Genomic DNA, 15,874 nt, shown 5'->3' with positions numbered 1-15,874 from the left:
GCATCGACGAGCTACCAAGAACGCCTGCAGAACAAAGCAAGTTAGTAAACCACATCGTATTAATGGCACCACTCCCAGACTACATGCAGTATTAATAATGTCGTCACATTAAATGATCCTGACAAAACAAACAGATGAAAGGACATGGCCCCATGGGGACAGGCATGATCTGTCCCTCTATACTTCTAGTATAAATAGCAGTTCATAAGTATGAAGAAACTCTCTCTACTTAATTTATAAACTTTTAAAAGAAGATACTGACTTAAGCATCGAAGAGTCCCTGGCCTCACCAAGACCCCCATTCTCCTTGTCTTCTTCGTGTGCATAGAACCAAATCCAGAAAACTCGAATTGCTGGAATCTGATTCAAAGGCGTACGAAACTCGACGTTAACATACTTATTATAATTTTTCCAAACTTTTAAACAAACAAATAAAAAACAATTCAACATTTTCAAATTTTAAATTAAAAATAATATTAAAAAATATATTATAATAATATTATAATTTTATAATTTTTTTATTCAAAATTTTCTTTCTTAATTTTCAAAACTCTATAAAACATTAACTTAAACTATCTTATTATTATTCACAAATTATTTTATTATTATTCATAAATTTTTCATATTATCTCACTTTCAAATTACCTACTATTATTCACAAAATTATGATATTATCTCACTCCAAGCTTATCCAACTTCTCGTAACCAAACAAAGGCTAAATTACAAGCCAGTAATAGATATCTCCATAACGAAAGCCAGCGAGCTTCAAAAACCCTAATCCCTGCACGCTAAACCCTCCCACACTGCCATAGGTTTATGTCCTCGACCCCCGGCAATTCGGTGTTTGAACAGCTGACTAGCATGCCCAAAACCCTAATCAGCCAGAACCCACCTGTGGACCCTGCCCTTCTGGCCCTGAAGCCTCGCCAAGTTCTGCTTGCAAACTCAAGCACCATGAGGAAGCCCTGCTCCGATAAGGCCTCCTCCGGCGCCCTAACTGCGGACCAAAAGGTCCTCCTCCTCGAGGCTGTTGCCCATTTCTTGGACCGCAATGGGTTCTCCAAGGCCCTAAAGAAGTTTCGATCCGAAGCTCAAGTCAAGGTAGATGCGGCTCTGTTTGTTTACCGGGACAAAGTAGAGGAACAGGGCAGTTGATTGTTTTTGGATTTTGCGTATTTCTTTTTCACTTTAATGCACGTCGCATGCACCATTTTTTTAGATCTTTTTGTTCTCTCAGAATTATTTTGTTGCTTGGCTAAGCGCATGTTTAGAATTGCAGTGGATAATATAATTTTTAATTCAAAGTTTATAGTTGTAGAGCTTAAGTAGTAAGTTTTATTATTAAAAAATTACTTACTCTGTGTAAAACACTTTACATTTATTTGGAAATAATATAAAAAAGTACTTTTTGAGGCATAAATGACATAGAAGATCATTTGAAAGTTGTAGTGTCGTGCCTGCAATGCAATAAGATCAAATGGAAAACCTGTAATTGTCTTAAAATTGTATGGGTATTTTTGCTCATTAATAATCTTTTTAAAAATTAGAATTATGTTTGGCATTATTCGAAAAAGCATGTTTGAGGAAAAATCAAAATGATGCTTTTTCTCAAACATACTTTTTAACTTATTTGAGATTAAAAAGTACTTTAATATGGAACAACCAAACAACCTAATTTTATTATTAAATGACTTTTAAGTCTATTTAAGCACTTTTTAAGACTCCTAACACAATTCCAAACAGGCCCCAAATGTAATTTGACTTGTTTAGGAGCGATAAAGATTGAAGATTTAGAAGGAACTCAATGATGTGACCTGGTGTACAAAATAAAACAAAATGACGTGACTAAGTGACCATTTATTCAATTGACCTGATCTAAATAATCGTGCTCTTAGAATATCAAGTTCTGTGGTCTTGCAGTTCAAAAGAATTGGGAATGTTGTTGACCTTATATTCTTCTATTATCAATGAATATGTAATATTGTGAAAATGAACAGGGTTTTTTCCATTTCAAAGTGTTGATTAACTGAAGTTGTAAGAGAGTTTTCCCCCTGGCTTCTTTATACCATGATGGTGATTGGTTTTAAAATTGTTAGAAGTGAGGCTAGCAATATTCATTGCCGCAAAAATCTGGTTGCACGAGTTACAGATGAGTTTAAAGTTTTCCATCATAAAAAAACTCTTACAGCCCGTTTTGTAGGGGAGATTCCATAGACAATAAAATATTTCCATGTAAAGTATGGTTGAACTAATATTTGTCTTCCCATGACAAATCATTCTCAACATTTTTTAATTTAATTGTGCATATCACTTGAATTTGTTTTTTTATTTGCCTGCATTCAGTGCTAAAACTTATGCAAAAAGGATGTCTGAGCAAACCGTTACATTTTATTCATTGATGAGGTGTTTATTTATTGATAATGTTTCTAGTTTCCACTTACCCACTTATTTTCTTAGAATGCCCATTAAAGGGTTCTTGTTCATTATTTGATTTTTGATACATGAGCAGTGAGCTTAGAAAAGTTTTTCAATACTTTACTCCATTGGTCGGTTGTAATTGATTTTAATGGAATGAGCTTCCATGAATTTCTTGTATCACTGAACTAGCACGCACAGGCAATGCTCTTGTATATATTTTTTGAAGACCTGGGCTGTTGCCTATTCTTATGAGTTATGATCAATAAATTTTTTTTGCCAGTCAAAAAAAAATTATTTGATAGCCTATCTCAATGTTATTGGTCTTTTTGTTGCTGCAGAAAGATGGTTTGAAGGGTTCAGCATTTGATTTGGAAGAGATTTACTCCAAGTATCTGGAGGTGTGGTATGATTAAAAAATCTCCAATATTATATGTTTGGTTGTCTACGCACAAAAAATTAATCAATAATGATATCCTTGTTTATAATGGCTCGTGTATATATTACTGTTGTGGCCGTTGAGGTGGGGCCTGCCAACTCCCTTGGTTTTTTTGGGAATTATCCCAAATGTTTTTTATGGGCCTACCAAATGTTAAAAATGGGTTCTTGGCAAAGTGTGGAAAGGGAAGGTAGAGGTTGTTAGCACTTGAGCAGAGCCTATTTGCATCAAGTTGTCAATTGAAAGAGGAGAGTAGACAACCCAAATGCCAACGAAAAAAACTGAAACAATCATGTTGTTCAAAATTTTATTGTTCTAAGATCCGTTGCTCGATTTTGCACGTTCTGCTCCATAAACACAGACACTTTCAAGTGAAGATTCGGGTTGGTTGGTCCGGAGGTTCATGGGAGGGGTAGCCTAAGTGGAAAAAAAAATCTTGGCGGTACTATTGGATCTTATGAGTTATGCTTGACACACTTTCTATATTTGCTTTGCCTACATGGTTAACGTTGCGGGATATCTTATCCATAGTGGATATCTTTGAAATAAATTGTATATTTCCCTCGAAAATTTCTACTCGTTTCCTTATGCCCTCATGTGGCAAAAAACTTCGTATGTTTTTATTGGGGCGTGTGTGCTGGGATTTACTGCACGTTTGTCACACCTTATGATTGCTTAGTCAATCCATTTGGAGTTTGCAACATTTTATAGCTATTCATTTCAGCCCAATATCTCTTTGCCTGTTAACTATTCCCAAGTTCTATGATGTCAAATGTACCTTCAATTCAATGATCTCACCAATTTGAGAGGAGGCATGCTCCAAGGACTGGTTTTTGGTAGCCCAGGCGAGAGCCTGCCAATAAAACATCTGCATTCTATTTATACAGACGCCATAGCTTATGAGAAAGTCCTAAATAGGGACATGTAAGGGAATATAAAAGAAGAGTTGGAAAACACAAGAGATGAAGGATGCCTTAGCCTTAGGTTATATAGATCTGTATGGGTGTAACTAAATTTAATATTAATAGCAAACTCTACCTTTCACACACACACACACACACACACACACATATGTTTGTTTTTTCATAGGTAAAATATTTATTAATATCTAATTTCGATTGAGGCCTAGGCAAAGCCCAAGTAATGCTTGTTGTTATTCCATTGTTTATTTACAACAATGAATTCAAGTTTCTATTCTCATGTTATTTAAGCTCTCTGTTGTATGTAGGAATCATTCCAACACAAAAGTCAAGTTCCAGAATGAGCAACGTATGGAAAAATTCTTTAACACCATTTCTGAATTATGATGTTGGTGGGAGTTATAGGTTGTCTCCCTCCCTCCCTCCCTCCCTCTCACTGTCACACACACACTAACAGGAGGATATGCTTTATTTCATAATTCTTGATTGATCTCATGTTCTAGTTCTGTTCAATTTCAGAAATAAAGAATGATGACATCGTTAAAAGAGATGGTGAACGTGCCTCCACTGTGGCTTTGGAAAATGGAAGAAAGAAAAATGGAAAAAGTAGTGAGGGAGATAAATGTGATGTTGTCAGTCAATCCAAAACCACAGTCCCTCATCCTAAAAATTCCAAGGAGAAGCTAACAAATGGTGCAGCCCTAGAATCAAATGTAAGAACTAAAAAAAGGAAAGAAGGCAAGAAGATTTCTGATTCTCTTGTGCAAGGAACTAGATCACTTGTGGAGGAACCTGGTAAGAAAAGAAAGGAGAAAAAGAAAAAGAAAAGCAACTCAGATTCTGGATCTTTTATTAATTATGTAGAACATTATCAATTGGAATCACTGCCTGTAGCAATTGAAGAAAAAACTAATGAAATGATACTCTCAGAAGGCCAATGTGTTGGTGATGACACAGAGAAGACATTGAAGCATAAGAAGAAAAAGAAAGATAAGCCTATTTCCGATTCTCTTGACAATGCCAAGCAAGGTGGCTTGGATGGAAAGCAAGGGGTAGTTTCTACAACATTTAAGGATGCAGAGTGTTCAAGAGATCCCCAAGTCAATAATTCTGGCTCTACTCTGGAAGTGAGCAGCGCCAAATCCAAAAGTAAAAAGAAAAAGGTGGATGGTTCGGTTTCTGAAAGTTTACTTAGTGCAGATTCAAAGGATATTGAGATAAGAGATGCAAATGGAAAGAATGAGAAAAAGAAAAAATGTAAGACGCCAGATGAGGATGCTGCTAACAATATAAGAGAAGTTCCAAAAAAAAGAAAGAGATTTAGTTCTGAAGAAAACGATTTCCAACCTGTTGACAAAAAGGCAGCTGAAGAACAGAAACTTAGGAAGGTAGAAGGTTTGGAAGAATCTGAGAGAAGTGAGCAAGAAGCCATGGTCAATGCATCCCTAGGAAGTGATAAAAGTGCTGAAAAAGTAAGTCAATGTGAAAGTTTTGAAGTTAGTTCAAAATATTTTCTAAAACCACCCACCTATGGGTAACCCAAGTGGTAAGGGTGAACTTGTGTGCATGTGCCCCATGTCACAGGTTTCACAGGTTTGATTCTCCCTGGGATCAAACTGCGATTTAGGTGGGAGGCCATGGCAGTGGGTTGCTGTGCTAGTCTTCCCGAGAGTTTAGGTTCCATTGGTGAGGCCTAAGGGCTCTGCTGTGGGGTGGTTCCCCCATCATTAAAAAAAAAATCTAAAACCATCTAACAAACATATTAATGGACAGGCATTTGGAAACCTTGAAAAAAATGGAAAGGAACCTGCCTTTCAGAAAACCAAGAAGCAACGTAATGGTTCAGTTGAGGTATGTCTCTAACTCAACTACTTTCTCACCAATGTTACCATATGAGTGAGGAACATAAGTGGACCACCTTCAGGGTTAAAAATCAAATCCTTCAATTAATAAAATGCCTCTAGTGTTTTGATCTGTTCCCAGAATACTATCTCACTACATGTCCTTTCTGTCGGAACTGTCAAATATGTTTTTTGTGTTAAATATCAATGGCATGCAATTTGCATATGCACTTTTGTAACGATGCCTCGTTTTATTTGTTTTGCAAATTCGGGAGTTGTTGCTCCAAATTCAGCTCAATATGGGAAAAATGTTGAGAATGCTATTTTCTAAATTATAGCCCTGTTTTGGCACTATATCTTATAAGGTCCGAAACATGAAGGATGTGGCCTAAAGGCTTGGTACCTTCCCAAGCAACTGGTCAAAGGAGTGAATGGAGGCTGAAGATGGTCCTCCCAAATGTGGATGGAATGTCTTTTGTGACTTATCCAAGATCATACTCTACGACCTATCTCTATTTGTCATAGCCTTCTTTACCATGTTTGCCTATATTGTATTAGGTCTCCTTCCTATTTATTTTAATGTGAATGTTGTCTATAGCATCAGTGTAAGTTGAGACTTATCATTCTCTCTGGAATTCACATTGGACTGGAAAATTAAAGACAAGTTTACTTCAGTATAACAATTATAGTAGATAGTGTGAAGAAAACAGAAAGGTGTAGTAAATGTGAAATTCATGGATTATATAAGCCTTGCATATGGAATTGACTTCAACCTATTAAAAAGTTTGAAGCATAGAACTTGTTTAGTATGGTTCTGAAATGCCCCTCAAATAGTCACCAGTGAATCAGTTTTGATTTATATTCAGTTAGTCAGAACTTCAAAGTCACAGTTTCTACCCCTAGGGTTTGGCTCAAGTGGTAAAGGCCTTGGGCTTGTGGGTATGCTCCCCTCAGGTCTAAGGTTCAAATATCCTTGGGTGCAAACAATTTTTAGGGGCCATCGGATTGAGAGGTTTCTCCCTTGAATTACCTAAGGTGCACTTGCAGGAAACTCCTTGCCGAAGGCCGGTGCACCCCCGGGATTAGTTGGGACACTGTTCCCTGACACCCGGGGCCAATCGAAAACAAAAAAAAGTAATCACAGTTTCAATTTGTATGGAAATATAATGCAAAAAACAACAATGCATGTACCATTTCCATATTAAGAAATTTGCCGAGCACAAACAAGTTAACAGTTAGTTGCGCTATTTACAATTGGTCTCATTTTATACTTTGTTGGGCATCTTCCTATAGTTACTGTTAAGCTGTCAAAGGTCCTTTCTACATTATAGTTGGGCTTTTGTCTATTCTTATAATCAATCAAATTTTGTTTACCGATAAAGAAAAAGATATTTTCTACATGTTCAACTAGTTTTAGAAGCCTTGGAGATATAGGATTTCGTGCACTATAGCTAAGTTTGGGGAAGATGGTTGGAGGGCATCACTGAAAGGTTTAGGGAAGTTGGGGGCACATTTTGTAGGATATTGTGATGATGATTGTTCTTGAAGCACAGGTTCTTTTTTCCTATTTGCATGATTGAGGTTGTTGCTCCTGTTGGCTGTTGCTGGGATTGATGATGTGGTTTTGTTGATAATTGTGGTTCATCAGTGTCATTTCTGTTGTGTGCGATGATGAGGATGTTAGTATATTTCTATATCCATGTTTATGGATTCTATTATTGCAGCCAAAGACAGGGAATGCATTCCAGCGGGTAAAATCTGATGAGGTGGTTTTTACTGATGAGAGGCTTAAAGATAATTCTTACTGGGCAAAGGTATGTTTTGTTTTCTTCTTGTTCGTCCTTGTATGTTTATTTGTAATTTCTTCTGTCTGTGTTTACTTGTATGTATTAGAAATCAACCTTTTGATCATTGATCAATTCTCTGCAGGATGGTGCAGAAAGTGGCTATGGTGCTAAAGCACAAGAAATTCTTGGGCAAGTTAGGGGACGGTATGTTTGTTGTACGGCATGTACATATAAATGTTAGTTGGAAACGTTGATATTCATTCAGTCATGTAGGTAAAAGCCAGCCTTAAAGCTGTTCCACTATTATCATTGTTAGAAACCAAAACTTACCCAAAAAAAAAAAAATGTTAGAAACCGAGTTGAAGATTAAGCCGTTAATAGTATCCAGTTGAGTTTACAGTTCATTTGGGCTCCTCCCCTTTCTTACCCTCTCCTCTTTTTTTTTTTTTTTTTTAGTTTGCCGTATATATTGGTGTGTACCAAATGACCTCATGTATAGGAAGTTAGAGCTGGTGACTTCGTAAGATGGTATGCAAGGCTAGGTAACTTTACAAGTGTGAGGGTAGCAACTTTGCCGAGGAGCTTGCCTTCTGCACCAGGAAGCTTAGGCCTCGTTTGAATACTAAGAATATTTCATAATATATGTAAATAGTAGTGAAATGATTTGTGAATAGTAGTAAAATAATTTGAGTTAAAATTTTTATTGGGTTTTAGAAAATGAGAGAGAAAGTTGAATAAAAATATTATAAAATTAATTGTTTGAATATAAATTTTGTTTGTAAGTTTGGAAAAGTTGTATAGGGTTTTATGTTTTGTTTGGGAGTTCGGAAAAGTTATAATGATTAGATGAAAAACTTGGAGATTTGAAATTGAAAGTGTTATGTATTTGAGTGATATTTGGAAATGAAATATATGAGAATACTTGAGAACAATTTTTTTCCCGGACGGGCCTTAGTGTCCATTAATATTGCACGGATTGCATCTCTGAAAAAAAAAATTTCTAAAACAATGGAAGCCTGCTTTCTTTATTGTGTGATGCTTGTCATCGAGTGAGGATTCTGGCTTCAAGAGCGTGATTGCACATGATCACTACTATTAGACTGTGTTAAGGTGTAGAGAAGCATCCTAACTCCCCCCCGCCCCCTCTCTCTCCCCCTTTTTCTCTTTGCAGGGATTTTCGGCATGAAAAGACCAAGAAGAAGCGTGGGACTTACAGAGGAGGGCAGATCGATTTGCAATCACACTCCATTAGGTTCAATTATTCAGACGACGAGTGACCAGAAATATTTCTTTGCTAGACAGGTCTCTGCTTTTTATTCTTTCCATTGATTTTGATCGTATAAATGGGAACACTACTTTCTTTTCCAATGGGCTATGATAATTTTATATTGCTTGGTTCTCTTTCCTAACTATTCCATATTCAAACTAAGTATTGTGTCAACTCAAGGACCTGTACATCTCGATCTAAACTACTTTGAAACTTTGATTACTCCACCCACTTAAGTAGTGTTCTCTATATTAACTCCTTTTTTAAGTCTATATACTTGTAGTAGGACAATGGTTTTTTTTTTTTTAATTATCTCTAGGCAAAAAGATATGAGGGGGCGATCGGAAATGGCTTGCCTACCTGACTGTGACTATAGTAATACATTACCAAATAGGATAGGAGGGCCTAGAGCGAATGGGTTTGGATTACATTTTCTTAGCAATATTTGTGAAGAGAGGAACTATAAATATGACTTGAGTTGACAACGCTACGCACCTAACAAAATTTTCTAACCTACGCACAGATACATTCTAGCTTAGTATGGACTTTCTTATTGCTAAAAAAACAATTATGGAACATTTATTTATGGGCTTTTGGATGTTTGGGCCTAAAGATACGTATGCAAATCACTTAACGAATAATATGCCTAAAAGTAGTTGAATAAAGACTCGAATGGTGTAAGCCCATATGTATTTGAACTTCTAGTCTCAAGATGTTTGAAAAAACAAATGTAAAGGGCTGTTTTCGTTTTCTTTTTGGAGCAAAGCATAAAATTCATAAAAGCGCCTATGTGGATGGGGAGGCCTAGCTAACCAAGTTGCCAAGCCTTTCAACCAGCCATTCTGCATGATAACATATTCAGCAAGAAAGGGTCGGATCAACCATAGAAGTTAAACGAAGAAACTATGGGGACTTTGTTCGTGGTGGAACGGTATTTGCTACAGGGTTTTGGGTTGTAATATGATAAACTTTTATTATTGGGAACATGACATAAGTAGTTCCATCGGTTGGTGTAGTGGAACCCAGCTGGGTTTGTTCGGCATGACAAGAGAGAACCACCAGCACCATGGACGAGATGGTAGACGACAAGAGAACTGGCCGCAATCAGTTCGGCATGCCATTCGTTACGTAGATTACTGCAACTTTCAGCTCTAGCTAATACCAATGAATGAACCGGGCATGGATCACCATTTTCTGGCCGAAATAGATTCGGCAAAACCATGTCAGACTTAAATAACAACAAAAAATATAAAGCCACATAAGTTTATGGTATGTTATTAATTCGGTAATTATATGTAGGATACTAGAAAGCAAACTAGAATACATGCCACTGCTCTTCCTCATATCTATCCAAGACCACATATATATGTTGCAGGAGAAGTACTTCAGGGTCATGTGAATAAATAGCAACTAAATATTTGATTTTTCAAGTATCGAAGCGACGTGCTTTCTTTGGCATTAGCAAAAGCATCTGAAAGTAAGATCCGAGAGACAAACCAGCAGGCAGAAGCTAGCTCTCAAACAAACTCAGTCAAATCACACTAGCAGAAAACTTAAAAGACGGCTGCAGCTAGGCTAGCAACGAAGAATGCGCGTAGAAAACCACCATACCTGCAGCTCTTATTTCTGATCTTCCTTTTTCAAGATCTAATTTTTCAAACATTTCTCGTGTCATTTCATTCTCCAAACGTGATATTAATCCCGTTTGAGTACTTAATAACATTTTAGTATATTTATAAATAACAATAAAATGATTTGAATTAATAAAGATCAAACGTGATGTCGTAATATGATCCGTTGAAATTTTAGAATCCTTATAAATATAAGAAAAATCTACTCGTCATCTGATTTTCCTATCACACACCACACGAAACCTACATGGCAAACCGGTCCAACAACAACTCCAATCCATACGAAACACACGTCTCCTGTCTATCTCGTCTCCTGAAGCTCGACTCTCCCTCTCTTGTCTCCTGAATCACGCATCAAGGAAAACAGACGATTTGTATCTCTCATTTCCCTCTCTCGACTCTCCCTCTCTCGTTCTAAGTTCCCACGCTTATGCAGCGTACACAACCTCCAAGGCAACTGTAGAGTCGATGATGAAGATAGTGGCTAAGGAGGTGAAGGGAATGAGAATAATTGTTAATTTTGTAGCACTAGGACCTGTAGCAACTGAGTTGTTCTTTGCGGGTAAAACCGAGGAAACGATCAAGAGATTCGTGGATGGTTGTCCTCTTGACTGACTCGAGGAACCCAAGGATGTGAGTCAGGTTGTGGGATTTTTGGTGAGTGATGCTTGGGAGTGGATTAATGGCCAGATCATTCAGGCAAATGGTGAATTTTTTGTTTAAATTAAAGCGTATTTTTCTCTCTCCAGTCTTTTAAATTTTATTCACTCTACTTATTTTGTATTAGTGTATATATATTCAGTGCATTGGAATGTTGCCGGATTCTTTAACTATTTTGATTGGAATCCCCTTTTTGGCAGGATAGATATAGGACTTTCAAACAATCACTATGGCATGAAATTGTTTTTGGGCAAGAGAGAGAGAGAGGTCTGTTGGCTTCGTGTGGTGTAAGTAGGGAGGGAATTAGGCAGATGTGTAAAAGTGTTTATAAATATATATTATTTGGAAAAGTCTAAAAAGCACAAAATGAGAGAGGCACAAAAGAGCTTTGCTACACAATCTCCACCACACTTCATACTTTACATTATTTTTAATTTTTTTAATTTTTAATATATTTTTTTAATTTTTTTTTGAATTTATTCTTTTTAAATTATTTCAAATTCTCTATTAATTATTCATATCATAAATATTTAATAAAAGAAAAATAATAATAAAATTAAAAATAATGTAGAGTATGAAATGTTAGGATGTTGTGAAGATTTTTTGAGCACAAAAAGCACGAAACCATGTAGCAGTCTCAAAACTCCCTTTTACCTTTGCATAAAACAACAGTATTCTATTTTACCATTTTACCCATGTCAGCAGTCCCATTACTTGTCGTTGTGGTCGACCAACAGTCCCTTAATCACGTCTTCGGACTTTAACTCCTTGGAAAAAAACTTTTTATAGTTTTTCACTAATCACGTTTTAGAAAAAATTGGAACGTACCTTTATCCGTAGAATAGCAAATGTAATCACGTCCCTGTGCAAAGGTATGTTGCCCAGTAGTCTCATTAATTTTTTTTTTTTTTATATATTTTTTTAATCATCATAAATATTTTTTAATCTTCACTTTTATTCAATAGCGTAAATCTTTAAAAAAAAATCGAGGATGTACATAAAAATAATTTCTTTAAGAAAAAAAATACTGTAAATCTTGGCCATGGCTTGTGCTCTATATTTATTTTTCAAATTTTTTTAAATTGTAAAAGGATCAAAGTATACATATACAAATGAAGATAAAATGAATGCTATTAATTTAGTTAAAAATCATTAAATACAGATATAAGTGAAGATGAAATGCAAAGAGGATAATCTCAGATTTTTCCAAGAAAAAAAAAAAATTTACAAATAATTTACGCACATATTTTATCCAAAGTGAAGAGAAATGCTCTGTGAATGGACGAACGTTAGTGCAGAAGAAGAGAAGTTTTATGTGTGGGAGATGAACGAGCGATACAAAGAGGGAGAAAAACAAAAAAGGGAGAAAAGCAAAAAGTATAGAACTTCTGTAACTTTTCGACTTTTTAATTGTTTTATTTTATTTTTTTATTTGCTTTTCTCTATACTTTTCAATTTTAGTACATTCGTGCATTTCGTGCTACATAGGGCATTCTGCAGCAGCTCTCATATTATTTTGTTTTCTTAATTAAAAATAAAAAAAAATTTATTCATCATCTTAATTTTAATATTTTTTTAATATTTTATAATTTAATATTAAATAATAAATTTATAAATAAAATATAATAAATAATTTTCAATCATCTAACACTATATTATAAAATAATTAAAAGATGATAAAAATTATAATGATGTTCAAAAATTATATATGAATGCATAAATATAATGAAGTCATTTTAAAAAAATAAGATTTATTATTAATAAATTAATTTTTTTATATAAATTTCTTATTTATTTATTTTTTTAAAAATATTTATGCGATGCTGACAAATTCAACTGCGTGTGAAGCTTCGAGGAAATTTCGTGATTCGACATCAATCACCCCACTTCTGGCCATTAAATGCCATTATTTTCCTACAATTAATGAATTAGATCGAACTGGACGCGTCAATGACAGGTTTGCAATCGGTGTCAGTCACCTATACTTGTTGCATAGGTAGCATAGATAGAGAGCTCAACTGCAACTGAAATTAATTATATATATATATATATTATACGTATATATACGACCCTTAAAATATTACAGAATGAAGTTATAATTCTTAAGAGTAGAGTATTGGTATTTGATTAATTAAATATATTTTTATCTTTAAATTTAATAAATATTATCTATATTTATTTCATATTAAATTAATTAAATTATTTTTATTCAAACTATAAGTTACAGTAAATTTATTATTTTTTTCAAATATTAAAAGAATTATAACAATTCTAAAAATATTTTTTGATATTATTATATTATATATATGAGATTTTTATTCATATGAGATTTTACTATTTATATACATATGAGATGATTATATTATAGATTGTTGGATTGTGAAAATAAAAATGAATATGATTTATTAGAGGTTATTGAAGATTATGAAAATAAAATAAAATTTAATTAAAAAAATATAAATAATAAAAAAATAATATTTTATTATTATAGAAAATGTGATGACTAATCTAATATAGACTTTAAGTTTTAAATGATTAGTTAAAGGTAAAAAAGTTACATATTAATCAAAATTTAAAGAATAAGATTGTCAATCTAATACTAATACTCTTAGTAGTGGTTTCTTTATCTTTATTTTTATTTTTAAATTTAAAGAATATGTCTTTAAATTCATCTATATTGACTTATGTATTTTTAAATTTTTACATAGTTATAAATAGTACTTCTTGAAGCACTATTCATTCTTCAAGCATTATTTACTTTTTTTTTTCTCTCATATATATCCATTAAAATCAACTTTGTAGAATTTATATTAAGATGATTTTGATACATAAAATTTATATTAAGTTGATAATACAAAGTAGATGTTAATTGTAAAATATATATAAAAAAAAATAATTTTAGAAAACAAATAAAAAATTAAAAAAAAAATAATATTTTATTATTATTTAATTCAAAGATGCATAAACTCATATGGGAGTTCTTTTTCATATGCAAAATTATTATTCAGAAAGGATAATTTTATATATGAAGATGCATTAACCACTACTAATGTTCTAATATTGAAACTGAATTACACGCGTGTTGACGCAAAAATTATAAATTAATGGTGTTTTTCTAGCCATATATTGATCGGCAAATTAAATATTCAAGTAATTTACTTTGCTTTTCATGATCTTGTTCTTAGTCGTGTCATCCTCCACCGTCGTCAGGATTTTAACAGCTAGAACTGATCTAGATTTTTATCCAAGCTGAAGCAGGTGCTCTCCTCCAAAATTACAACCATCATCATGATTTTCACTACTAGAACTCGAGATTTTTATCCAAGCAAGTGCTCGATCTCCTCCAAAATTACAAGCATCATCATGATTTTAACGACTAGAACTCAAGATTTTTATCCAAGCAAGTGCTCGATCTCCTCCAAAATTACAAGCATCATCATGATTTTAACGATTAGATCAACTCGAGATTTTTATCCAAGTAAGTGCTCTCCTCCAAAATTACAAGCTAGCATCACGATCGTGATTTTAGCGGCCAGAACTCGAGATTTTTATCCAAGTAGGTGCTCTCTCGAATCTTAATTAGGTCGGTCGATCGGATTATAAAGTAGAACTGCAGAGATCGAGTTGGTGTCATGATTGGATTATAATGCAAAGATCGAGTTGGTGTCATGATCGGATTATAAAGTAGAACTGCAGAGATCGAGTTGGTGTTATTTCACGTTAAAAGATATCGCGCGTCCACTAACTTTGATTCTCAGCATCGCACCGATGAGTATTTTTTAAAAAGATATCCTAATATTATATCGTATGCCTGGTATTTGCTTTCTAATTATTTCTTAATTCCCAGCTAGCCCACTTCCATCTTTAATCTCTATTTCATGTATCTGGGTTTGAGAAAATGTAATCATGCAGACGACGGCATGATTGTTGACAGAGTGATCAACATGAACCCGCCACAGAAAAAATAATAAAAGAAATTAATAAAATATATGGTAGTACTCATATCGACCTGAGAAAACTCAAAGCAAGCGTGCAGCTAGGGACTTCCACTCATCATGTATTTCCCTATAAGTCCTTAAATTAATTTTTATGTTGAGAAAGCATAGCCTACCAATTAAATGTTGTTATCATTCATGTCATGTGGTAGTTCACGTTTTTTCTATGAATTAGCAGTACCTAATAAAGTTAGGTCAAACGACTAAGGCTTCGTTTGATAAGTAAATTTATCTTAATTTATTTTTATAATTTTTTTAAATCTTAACATAAAATATAATAAATAATTTAATTTTTTTAAATCTTAAAATAATAATAATATTAAAAAATTATATTCTAACAATATTTTATCATCTCAATTCAATTCAACATCTAAGCGTAATCTAAAAAAAAAGAAAAAGAAAAGTTTTTTTGGTGGGTGATCTGAAAGGCATATATATAAACCTTATCAATGTGACATAAATTAAAAGTTCACATTATTGAAAAGCATTGGCCGCCCTTGAAAAGTTCACATTATTGAAAAGTTCACATTAAAGATATATAATAATATATATCTTTAAAAAAATCTTATTCATGCTAATTATAGATCTGAATTCAAGCATTTGAGAGAGTGTACGTACATGATGTAATTCTATTAATGTTTCTCTTTCCCTCTTAATTACATGGCTGGCTAGCTAGCTAGCTGTTTGGTTTCATATTGTTTTCAAAGTTTTCGATTTTTTATTAAGTTTTTAATTCAATCCAATCTTTTTAAATTTCCAAAACAAGTAAAATACTTTAAAAAAATGAACTAATTAATTTTCTTGGTTTTTGTGCAAAAGTATAAAAATCAAAACTAAACTTAAAAAGGATCAACTCTCGCAAAAACTTTATCCTAAACTATTTTCAAATCTAGCTTACTTTGAGAATTAACCGATCTA

The 15,874-nt window shown here is 33.6% G+C and overlaps 1 protein-coding gene across 2 annotated transcripts; it reads left to right on the top strand.

Moving 5' to 3' along the window:
• The first annotated feature begins 720 nt into the window (after positions 1-720).
• On the top strand, positions 721-8,929 carry LOC109013098 (lisH domain-containing protein C1711.05-like). 2 transcript variants are annotated; one of them, XM_035693656.1, is made up of 9 exons: positions 721-1,102; positions 2,758-2,822; positions 4,084-4,124; positions 4,295-4,570; positions 4,706-5,247; positions 5,549-5,626; positions 7,341-7,430; positions 7,546-7,607; positions 8,575-8,929. In XM_035693656.1, exons 1-9 carry the CDS (start codon positions 818-820, stop codon positions 8,678-8,680), a joined length of 1,545 nt encoding a protein of 514 aa, XP_035549549.1. In that variant the 5' UTR covers positions 721-817; the 3' UTR covers positions 8,681-8,929. The 2 variants fall into 2 exon arrangements, with proteins under 2 accessions (XP_035549549.1, XP_018850591.2); XM_018995046.2 differs by having other exon boundaries at positions 4,295-5,247.
• Positions 8,930-15,874: the final 6,945 nt, after the last annotated feature.

The sequence above is a fragment of the Juglans regia genome, chromosome 8, assembly GCF_001411555.2.
Source record: "Juglans regia cultivar Chandler chromosome 8, Walnut 2.0, whole genome shotgun sequence".
Lineage (NCBI taxonomy): Eukaryota > Viridiplantae > Streptophyta > Magnoliopsida > Fagales > Juglandaceae > Juglans > Juglans regia.
This window is presented reverse-complemented; position numbering and strand designations above follow the sequence as displayed.

Coding starts and splice junctions, on each gene's coding strand:
- LOC109013098 (XM_018995046.2), top strand. CDS start 818: ATGTCCTCGACCCCCGGCAATTCGGTGTTTGAACAGCTGACTAGCATG. Junction 1,103..2,757: donor GATCCGAAGCTCAAGTCAAG/GTAGATGCGGCT, acceptor TTGTTGCTGCAG/AAAGATGGTTTGAAGGGTTC. Junction 7,431..7,545: donor ATAATTCTTACTGGGCAAAG/GTATGTTTTGTT, acceptor AATTCTCTGCAG/GATGGTGCAGAAAGTGGCTA.